Source organism: Solanum lycopersicum, chromosome 12, assembly GCF_036512215.1.
Source record: "Solanum lycopersicum chromosome 12, SLM_r2.1".
Classification (NCBI taxonomy): Eukaryota; Viridiplantae; Streptophyta; class Magnoliopsida; order Solanales; family Solanaceae; genus Solanum; species Solanum lycopersicum.
The window spans coordinates 5,606,744-5,618,144 of NC_090811.1; the positions used below are offsets into that span (position 1 = coordinate 5,606,744).

Here is an 11,401-nt window from a genome sequence, read left to right on the forward strand (position 1 = left end):
ATATTTATTTTCTCCCATACATGAATGAATAAAGTAGAGAGCAAATATAAGGACTCACAATGTATGAGAAGGTACATAATCAAAAGCTAACAAGTGTTTGCTAGTTGCTAAGCTAACAAAGATTTGCTACAGCAATAGTTCCAGACTTAATTGTCATCATAATGTTATATCAGTAAAACAATTTTTTGTCGTAAAAGGCTAGCGGAAGTAAAAAGTTTAAATGGATCATGTAAATTTTTTTTTTCTAAAAGATATAAAAATATTATTAATTAAGCAATATAATTAAATATTTTTACACTTTTCATAAAACTTCGATTCTTCGATGCACCTTAGTTTCGAAATCCTTACACCGAACTCCGAACAGAAAAATGGAAGTTCCAAAAATAAAGAACCAACACCAAACCAAAGAATCAAAATAATTCAATTCGATTCGATTCGATTTTTCGATATTTATGCCTACACTTACCTATAGATATCATTTACTATGAATGATCTTTTTACACTAACGTATACCTATTTAAATATATATATATTTAAGGCTCTTGATGTACCTAACTCACTATATCACCATTCACCAACTAGTAGTTGCATTCAAACTATGCTTAAATTACAAGGCATTTATTTCATCCTATTTTACACTATGCTTAATCTTAATTCTACTCCCACCAATATGACAACCCAACCCCCACAAGATCGTAAAATCTTTTTCCTTTTTCCTCTTGCATTAATCTCTCTTTTTCTTCTTGGAACTCTTAGATTTTTACTAGATAACTTGAAAAATAACCAAATCCAAATTCTACGGCAAAATAAGTTTCTTAGGGTACCAATAAATGTTTCAGAAAATGAAATCATTGAAGAAAATTGCAATGTATTTGAAGGAAAATGGGTTTGGGACAATGTAACATATCCACTTTATAAAGAAGAAACTTGTCCTTATTTAGTTAAACAAGTTACTTGTCAAAGAAATGGAAGACCTGATTCTTTTTATCAGAATTGGAGATGGCAGCCTCATGGTTGCAACTTACCAAGGTAAAAAAGTTGAATGATGAATATTAATCTTATATTTTTACTCGCGGATTGTGTTTGTAAAAAATGTTTGTTTGATCAGGTTCAATCCTTTGAAAATGCTGGAGATGTTGAGAGATAAAAGGATCATGTTTATCGGAGACTCTATACAGAGAGGCATGTTTGAGTCAATGGTTTGTCTTGTTCATTCAGTAATCGCGGATGTTGATCATCCCATTGAAAGAGTTCCTCCCAGAAAGATTTTCAGAATTGAGGTACTAATGGAATTTACATTTCACTTGAACTTATGTGTACATAAATCGTTGTTTTTCTGTTGTAGGAGTTTAACGCGTCGATTGAGTATTACTGGGCTCCTTTCATGGTTGAATCTATATCAGATCATGCAACTAATCATACTGTAATGAAGCGGCTAGTTAAGCTTGACTCTGTAGAGAAGCATCGCAAACTCTGGGAAGGAGTTGATGTTTTGGTTTTTGAAAGCTATGTGTGGTGGATGCATAAACCTTTCATTAATGCAACGTAACTATTCCATTATTATACACTCTATCAAACGACCCCTAAGTTCATTACAGCAGAATGAGCTAATATTGTAGCTCATGATCTGTTCTGTTTCTGCAGATACGGATCTACTGAAAACGTTCAAGAATATAACGTAACAACAGCATATAAATTGGCGTTGGAAACCTGGGGAAGATGGATAGAGTCGAATATTAATCCTCAAAGGCAAAAGGTTTTCTTCGCGACAATGTCCCCAACACATTTATGGTGAGACTATACTCATATTTTACGTGGTATCAGAGCAGGGATACGCGTTGACATCTCTATGTCATTCTGCAGGAACTGGGAATGGAAAGGTGGGATTGATGGGAACTGTTTTAACGAGACGCAACCAATAGAAGGACCCTACTGGGGAACAGGTTCAAATCTTGAAATCATGGCGATTTTGAAAGATGTAATTGAGAAACTGGAAGTTGATGTGCGTTTGCTGAATATTACTCAGTTGTCTGAGTACAGAAAAGATGGCCACACTTCAGTTTTTGGTGAAAGGAGAGGTAAATTATTGACTAAAGAAGAAAGATCAGAGCCAAAGACATATGCTGATTGTATTCATTGGTGCTTACCAGGAGTACCTGATACTTGGAATCAGTTATTGTATGCAATTTTACTGCAAGATTACCGTAATCATTGATTGAAAAAAATTGGTTTAGTACATGATCTTTTTTTGTTTCTTACCATTCTTTTATTTTTATCGGCGGTGTAGAGATCTTTTCGAAATAATAATAGAACAATTTGAGGAGTCCGGATCTTAAAGGATATAAAATATTAACAAAAATTCTAAAACGATATATAAAATTTTATATAACCAAAACGGTAAAAATCGCTGAAACAACAGCAACTTCTTCCGCCGAAAACGCTACTGCAGCGATTTTGCAAAATGTGATTTTTTTTAAAAAAAAGTTTCATGAAAATAGCTGCCTAAGCAGCAATTTCATTTTTTAAAAAAAAAAAAATAAAAATTTAGGGAGCAATTATTATTTTAAAAAAAATATAAAAATCGTCTTCATTTGAATATTTTTCTTGAAAAAAATCACATTTTGCAGCAAATCGCTACTACTGTAGTGATTTTGCTTATTTTGACGGAGAAAATCGCTATTGTTCCAGCGATCTTGTCATTTTGATTAATATAAAATTTTATATACCGTTTTAAAACTTTTGTCAATATTTTACACTCTTTAAGCTCCGGACTCACAATTTGAGTAGTACTCTAATGAAACTTAAAGCGTATTAAAAAGTGGGACATAAAAAACTTAGGCGTTAGTTGACAACATGACCTTTAACTTTAAATGTTCACAACACTTAAACTTGTATAAAATTAAACAAATTGACATATTCATCCTACTTATTCAATTTTACAAAAATTTAAATATCTACTTGTGCACATTTAAATTTAAGGGTTATAATTGTTAGTTGACACCAAGTTAAAGGTCATATTTACCTATTATATCACTCAACTTCAAAAGGATCATGGACATAAAAGGTTAGATTATGAAACATTAGAAAATAATTTAGTTCTATTAACAAAACAAGCAAAAAACAATAGAATTGAAATGAGATAAAACTATAATTTACAAATATCTTAGTACATCAAAGTTCCATGTAAGCTTAAGTGGGTTACACGACTCTTAGCTACTACTATCATTCGATATACAATTATGGAGAACATGATGTCCAATGATCAGAGCAATCAATTTTCGATTGATCCGTCTTTCTTCCAGTTTCTGATGCATAATAGTCTTGCAGTTGAGCTACTTACTGCGTCAAATCAATGCCGCGATAGGAGAAACTCGCGCACTGAAAAACTACACATCATAGAAACAAACGGCTCCAAAACAAGAAGAGGATTTCAAGGAAAAGCTTTCAAGAACGTGTAGCATTGTTTCGTTGAACAAAACTAATACCTACTGACATATAGTAGATTAAAAAAAAATCACCAACAGGTCTGACCACTTTCGACTTGCAAAATGTGGGTGTGGTAGGAACAAAACCAGAAAAATGATCAATACCCAGTGCAGTCGACAGAAAGAATATCCACTGCCGAGTACTGAAAACGTCGAGATTACTCACCCAATACAAGATTTTCCTTCACATACACGAGTCAATGACCCTTTGAATGAGAAGACTACAGTGATGAATATAATTAGCAAATGATGCACTGTATCTACGGACATCCTAAACCACACACCACAGCAATTAAAATCCCATACAACTCTTGATGATATAAACCAAAACATTGACAAGGCTAGGTGAAAGCCAGAGACAGCCAAGCTCATAACTGGCTCAATTTCGGGAAACACACATAAAAAGTTTGCAACAAAAGCTGGATGGACTTTGAGATAAGGTCTGATTATTTCACCTTATATAAACCGAAATCGCTAAAAACAACATACCAAGTGAAGTCTGGGAAGGGTAGAGCGTACGCACAACTTACCCAGAAACCGCAAACAAACTTATGAAATTTAGGTACTCGACAAACAATCAGTTGTAGCATAGCATCCACATTTTCAATGTTAGGGAACACCTATAGTTATAACTGCACACAATAGATGCATCTGACAATAATAATTTTCACCTAAAAAAGGGAGAATTATGAAAGACGATCTAAAACAAGTTATAATGGCAACTTGAGACAAACTCATGACAATGTAAAATCTTTAGTAGTGGCACGTCTCAGTGCAAATTTATACCAATCCAGCGTGGACAATAACTTACTCGCAAACAAGTTGGGTCCATTCATATAAAAATTGAAATTCAAAATTATTTAGAAACACTCAATATCCCAATATGCAGATTTTTAATCAAATATCACCATTTCTCACACCTACAAATAATGATAAGAGGGTTTTAACTTATCAACCAAGAAACACTTCCATTTCAATATGCATGTAAGTTCAATACAAAATCACCAATTTTCACATCTTCAAAATGTAATTAAGGATGTTGAAAAAACACTTCTTCCCCCACAAAAGAAAAGGAAAACTAGTATCTGGGAGAGAAAGTGAGAAACTAAGCTAAATCACCATCTCGTCCCAATTCCCACCCACTCTAACTGTGTCAGTCTACTAAATGCAAAGTAGAGTACTACATGTCAAAATTATATAAAACAAACCTGCAAAAGCAAAATGAGATGATCTGTAGTGGGTGTGAATAAATTAAACTGTAGTTTTAAGCAAATTTACTAACGAAAATTTAAGACTTCCTTCACTTGGTCCTTCCGATGCCACCACTCTGGAAAAAAAAAATTGATACCCAACTAAAGGACAGGTTTGACTCCTACGACCTAAATTCTTGAGATTCAGCCTAAAGATGAAAAAAACTAGATATATTCAACCGCAAGATGTGATAAACAACATCCAATTGTAGAACCACTCATAAGAGCTCTTCCCAGAGTTCTATATCATCCCCAACATCTCTTCGATCCTTTGAGCAAGAGCCCGTTCCACACTAGACTATGAATCATTATACCTCTTTTCATCTCTGTTCAACTATATTCATACGAGGCACTAACACATCTTTATATGTTTTGGCCACAGTTGTTTTTGTTCAAAAGAAGAACGTCTGGCAACTCTTTTAGCTTGAGATCTTGTTAATAGGCTTCTTGGAGCTTCCAAAGCTTCATCCTTGTCTTTAATTAGAGTTGTGCTTCCTAGAATGCTATCACTCTCTTCAAATCGTAGGGTTACTTTTAGGTGGTTAAAGAAGGAGAGAAAGTCTTGTCTTATAATTGTCTTTGTCACTCTAAAAAAGGTTGGGGATCTATAATCTAATGCTTGCAATCATTCTCTACCAAGGGCTAATTGTTGTTGTGAATGTTTGTCTTGAAATTCTAGATCACTTCTTGAATTGTTTGAACCATTACTTAATTCAAGAAACACATCCTTGAATTGGTTCTTACTTTATTTTCAGTTCTTTTTCATTTTTAAATTTTAGTTCAAGTTTCGGCAATTTCTTTTGAATTCTTAATTTTCTTTATCAAGTTCTTCAGGTCATATTGTGAACTGTTATAAGATCTGACATACACTCAGCTACATTTTCAAAGGATTCAAGCAACATAGATTGACAGACTAGGATACCTTAAAAAATTGAAGGATGGAGGAATGACTCTATACATTATTTGCTTAGCGTGCAGTGTGGAAACCATCCTTACAACGGAGAAATTTGAGAAAAAGGAAAAATAACTCATGTTTTCTTTTGATTATAAGCTAAATAATTTGAAGGAGAACTTAATATATACAAACCATATACCAAAAGAAGAGAGCCTACACTAGAATATTATGTTGTGCTAGCCCATGTTATATAAACCAAGGGTCAAGAGAGGTTAGGGTGGTCACATGTTAGGATAGGAGGTTAGACAGTCCATTGGGAATTGTCTCGCTTATGCCTCTTTACTCTTGAAGTCCCATTAGTAATATTACTCATGACTTGTGTAATTTCTTTGTCCTTTCAATTTGGTTATGAATAGTTGATTTTTTACACTTCTATTATGCAGCTTGTTATGACTATTATTCAGGATGATTTGTCAGGTTGTCTTAAGTTTTTTGTCATGATTGTCTTCATTTACGTTATTTTTCCATATTCTACTTTGGATTGTTTTCTTAAGTGGAGGGTCTGGCGGAAACAGCCTCTCTACCTCTAGGGTAATGGTAAGTTTTGTGTACATTCTACCCTCCCCAATCCCATACTTTGTGGAGTTGCATTGGGTTTGTTGTTGTTGTACTGTCAGATAGAACAGTATGAATCTTTTTGGAATTCATGGGTGATACCAGGAGAATTGGTGGGAAAATGTCAATTTCACTTTAAGCTGGACTATAGGAAGAAAAAGGAAAAGTAACTATTGGAACATGGCTCCTCTAGCACTCAGGTATCCTGTTCTAAGAGAGCAATCAAACCTAATAAAAGGATTAAAACTCACTTGCACATATTAGATGATCGTGTTATATTGCAATGACAATTAAAATATCATCTTTTTCAACTCATTAAATTCCAAAAAGAATCCAGTACTTATAGATTACAAGCGTGATCACTAAGTAGTTATACTTTTGTATGAACTTCTCCATTTTGTATGTTGCTTATATACAAGTGAAGCCCTCATTTACATCAATAACAACGTCACATTACCAAAAAAAAATCACTTTCAATAATAGATGTATCCTAAATAAAAGTATCTTCAGCAAGATTGCACCAAAAATCAACTTTAGACAGGTCTTGTAGCTTGACTTCTATAAGCCATCACAAGGGTTATTCACATCCTCAAATAGCCAAGCAACCAACAAGTGAAATACAATTTAGCCAACCACACCTTTGGGAGACTCTAATAATATGCAAAATGAGGGAATCAAACAGCACTCCCATCCAGTTCACAAACTCATTCTTCCAAATCGTCCTCTCAAATCTCAAAGATAATTGACGAACATATATTGAACAACTACGCAGACAATTGGGCACACATAAAAGTAATGCTTCTTCATCATCCAAAAGAATGAAGTCGTTGGCAAAAGAAAAAGGCACAAAGAAGAAGAATTCTAGATTCAGACAATTTAAATGTAAAGAAACGGAGGTCTTCCAAATACCATAAGAAACTAATTTCAGCAACTTCAACAGCAATCTAAAAGTTGTTCCAATACAGCAGATCGTTTCTAAGGCTCAAAAGCGTACGAAACATTACTATATTTATATCCAAACACAAACTCCAACTAGAACTCCAAAAAGCACAAGGTCTCTTGAAGAAAGTAACCGCTTGACTACCACAATGTAGAAGGACATCAGTAAAGGGTGCAAATGCAGAAGCCAAAGTAGATAGCAATCAAAATCATCAAACCAGACTTAAAAACATCTGCATTCATCCAGAACCACTAAAAGCAGCTGCACCAAGCTGTCAAAACACCTGAATCAAACATCCATTCACAACTCAATAGATCATTCTACATCCAGAAACAATACAAATCTTCAAGCGAATTCAAAAGAAAGGAACATAACAGTAATTAAAACCTTTACAGCAATGCAGAAGGACCGTACAAAAACAGAGAAAATCAATCTAATCAATCCGGGATTAAGAACAATCCATCAAAAGACAGACAATATCAATCAACACAATCACTATCTGTAAGAAGAACAACAAAAATCAATCTAATCAAGCTTGAATTGATAACAACGCATTGAAAGATACGGTGACAGACAATCATCACAACCAAAATCTAATCAATCGAGATAATTGAAGCGGAGACGGAGAAAAAATAAAGAGATGATCTTGGACAATATCCCATTGCTTGGATTCTTGGTTGTTGTTCTCCAAGCAAAATTTCAAGGTAACAAAAGATAATAAATTAACATTCAGGTCACATAAATAACACAAAAATAAAGAAAGGGAAAAGACAAATAAACTTTCATTTACAAAAGTTTGTTCAATGGTGTATGCTCCTTAACCTAATGCAAAATGTCACTCTAAAATCTACATACATTGATTAAGACGCATTCAACAAATTTCAAGAACACAAAAAGCCCAAATATATGTGAATCAACCATACTGCCACAAAACAAATTCAATTAACTACATTAAGGGAACCTTTTTTTTAGAGGTTTTTGCCTTCCTCTAGTTTTTGTCGTTTTATCACACCTCGTCTTACCTAGTAAAGCTCATACCATATCATAGAATCAGCAAGCACATTCCACCAACCATATCATAGAATCAGCAAGCACGTTCAAAACTCATTAAAAATTAAGCCTACTTTACAAGCACGTCACAAAAATGTTTATCATTCCAATCAAGCCTACACACAACATTTTCAAGCAAGAATATTCTACAGGCAGAATCTAAAGCATACTGATGCCAAAAGAACACGGGACTGACAACTAGAGCAACTAACAGAAGTGACCAGAAGTCCAAGATCAACCGAATCTGAGAGCACCACAGAGCACCAACCACCAATAACAATAATCACCTGAAAATGGAGAGGAAGAAATTTACCTCAGTAATATGAATGCATCCCCTGGTACATACCCCCAGGTGCAACTCTAGGTGCAGCTGATGCCCCAGGGCCTTGGTTTTGTAGCCCGTGAGGTTGATGTAAAGGACCGTAATGAGAACCCTGTGGTGGATAATCTCCCGAGGGCATCCCGGCTGAGCTTGGGGGTAACCCATACATTGAAGATCCACGGCCAGCACCACCTAATGTACTACCAGCGCCAGGTAATCCACCAGCAGCACCTCCCACTGCCCCAGCACCGCCATAACCACTACCGGTCAACCCGCCATATCCAGCTGAACCAGCTCCACCATAATGAGACCCCCCACCATATGGACCACCAATCCCTGAACCGTACCCACCACCCACAGATTGGTTCCCATAAGATGAACCACCAGGACCACCCACACCGATACCATTTCCACTACCCAATGCCGAATTGGGACCATGTCCATGCCCGCCATATGAAGAATGACCTGAAAATCCACCATAACCACTAGGCGCACCATATTGCCCAGGACCCATCGGATCACCATGTCCATCTGTTTGAACCTGAGCTCCTCCTGGACCTCCTACACCAGGCTTTTTCTTCCCATCAATAGCCAGCTTACAGTTCAATTGATGCCCATCAATATTCTTAACAGGATCCACCAACGAAGACTGTGCTGCCTCCGCCGTCTTGTACACAAACAAAGCATACCCTTTTGACTTCCCAGTGGCCTTATCAAACCCTAACGGTCCTTCCTCTATCTCCCCATACATCAAAAAATGCTGTAAAATCCTCTCGGATTGCATATCATACGGCACATTAGATACATAAATCTTCCTCAACGACACATCCACTGGATTATTCGAACTCCCACCACCAGGGCCACCTTGAATCCCAGCTGAAGCAAGCTGAGTAACCGTAACTCGGCCATCAACGTGTTTACTCGGTTGCTTTAACGCAAGTAAAGCTCCATCAACATGCTTAAACGTAACAAATCCATAACCTTTGCTCTTCCCAGTATTTTTATCAAGAATAACAACAGCTTCTTCTAACTCACCGAATGTCCCAAAAATTGACCTGATTTTTTCAGTCGTAGTTTCCCAGCCAAGCCCACGAACAAAAAGCTTTCTTTTAGTAGGGTCACGATCGACGATTTCTCGAACTTGATCAAGCACGTCGGGATGACGAACGACAGCATTTTGTAAGATTTCTACCATTTGTTCAGGTGTAACAGATTCAAGAATCTTCCGACCATCTTCGATCGAAAGCCTATTCGCAACAGGAACGTCAGTGCCGACGCCGTTGTCCTCAAGCTTCCTCTTCTTCATCTGGTCCATTTTCTGGAGCTCAAAAACTCTACCGAACAATGGAGTTTAAAACCCTAAATCCCAATTCTCTGAGCAAGTGCAACACTATATATATTTGAGATGATATGGGTTCGGTTTTGGGCTTTTATGATAGCCCAATGCTAACAACCAAATCTTCAAAAGATATGTTCATGTATATCTGGTTCATATTTACGAGATGATAAAATATGGTAAAAGTTATATTGAAAATTCGTTCGTGTTAGAAATGGATGTATTGATTAGGATAAAAATATATGTAGATTGTTTAGTACTTCTAAATTCAAGTAAGTTTTAATAAAGTCATTGTTATAATTAAGATGTATGAAGTCGAGTAGGTTTTTGATTCTCTGTTTTGGTACTTCTGAATTTCAGAGATATTTAAGATGATAAATCCATGTATCTTAAATTATATTTTTGAGATGATGAATATAATAAAAGCTATATCAATATTTAGTTTGTATTGAAGTAGATATATTGATTCACGGGAAGATGTATGTAAGAAAGTCATTCATGTACAAGCAAGCTTCAATAATATCATTATTGCAGTAACAGATGTATGAGGTCGAATAGTTTCTTGATCCTCTGGTTTCTTCTGAATCCAAAGATATATTCATGTATCTCAATTCATATTTCTAAGATGATAAAATGTAGTAAAAGTTATATTAGTAATTAGTTTGTGTTAGAAATAAATATATTGGTTCCACACAAAGGTACATAGAATGTCAGAGAAAATTATTCATATTCAAAAAAAGTTTCAATAGTATCATTGTTATTGTTACAAATGTATGAGGTCAAGTAACTTTTTGATCCGCTTGATAATTCTGAATCTAAAAGTACAGAAGAGGAGCAATGTTTGTTGCTCAAATTGCAGCAGTTATTGTTATCTGTATATATGGTAGTGGATCAGGATATGCAACAAGCAAAAGCTCTGATAAAAGGTTTCGATCTCAAAAAAGATGCAATATTAGGAGCTATTCGTCCAAGTGATTTTCATTCTTTTTGCTTCAAGTTGAACATATAGTCTTTGAGTTGAAAATGGAAGGTATTTATCTTTTGAAATCCTCTCTTGTCAACTTTTGGATGATTATGAGGATTGACAAAAGCAGGCCGAAGAGATATTAGAGAAATGTATTAAGACCAGATATAATGCAACTTTGATTACTGAGGACAAAATCTTAAATAGGCATGTGAAGGATATGTATAACAGGAGAAGGTTAACATGTAGTATAATGTGAAATATTTTACTTGTTATATTAGTGTAGCTCTTGCTCTTTTATATTTATTAATATTACTTATTAGTGTTTTGTCGTTAACTAGTTTTATTGTTTATTATTATATTCGATAGTCTATCCTAATATGTTGTTGATTGCGTTCTCATTTTGTTATTGTTGTTTTCGTTTTATTTTGGTAGACCTTATAATGTTTCATTGTTACCTGCTAAATTTATTTCACTGTCTCTTGCTACTTTGTAAGTAGATTTGTTGAGTCTTCTGGAAACAGTTCTCTACCTTCACAGATAT

The 11,401-nt window shown here is 35.1% G+C and overlaps 2 protein-coding genes across 2 annotated transcripts; one reads left to right on the plus strand and one right to left on the minus strand.

Moving 5' to 3' along the window:
* The first annotated feature begins 641 nt into the window (after nt 1-641).
* Nucleotides 642-2,241, plus strand: LOC101263677 (protein trichome birefringence-like 31). The gene is made up of 5 exons (XM_004252069.5): nt 642-1,029; nt 1,109-1,280; nt 1,346-1,545; nt 1,645-1,791; nt 1,864-2,241. Exons 1-5 carry the CDS (start codon nt 671-673, stop codon nt 2,213-2,215), a joined length of 1,230 nt encoding a protein of 409 aa, XP_004252117.1. The 5' UTR covers nt 642-670; the 3' UTR covers nt 2,216-2,241.
* A 4,887-nt stretch (nt 2,242-7,128) lies between these two features.
* Nucleotides 7,129-10,328, minus strand: LOC101259124 (UBP1-associated protein 2C-like). The gene is made up of 2 exons (XM_004251841.5): nt 8,549-10,328; nt 7,129-7,468 (listed from the first exon to the last, which is right to left on the minus strand). Exon 1 carries the CDS (start codon nt 9,870-9,872, stop codon nt 8,550-8,552), a length of 1,323 nt encoding a protein of 440 aa, XP_004251889.1. The 5' UTR covers nt 9,873-10,328; the 3' UTR covers nt 7,129-7,468; nt 8,549.
* Between the last annotated feature and the right edge of the window lie 1,073 nt (nt 10,329-11,401).

Bases quoted from the DNA above. Each gene is read 5' to 3' on its own strand.
- LOC101263677 (XM_004252069.5), top strand. From the start codon at position 671: ATGACAACCCAACCCCCACAAGATCGTAAAATCTTTTTCCTTTTTCCT. The intron at 1,546-1,644 runs GTAACTATTCCA...CTGTTTCTGCAG, and splicing joins AAACCTTTCATTAATGCAAC to ATACGGATCTACTGAAAACG. The intron at 1,792-1,863 runs GTGAGACTATAC...GTCATTCTGCAG, and splicing joins ATGTCCCCAACACATTTATG to GAACTGGGAATGGAAAGGTG.
- LOC101259124 (XM_004251841.5), bottom strand. From the start codon at position 9,872: ATGGACCAGATGAAGAAGAGGAAGCTTGAGGACAACGGCGTCGGCACT.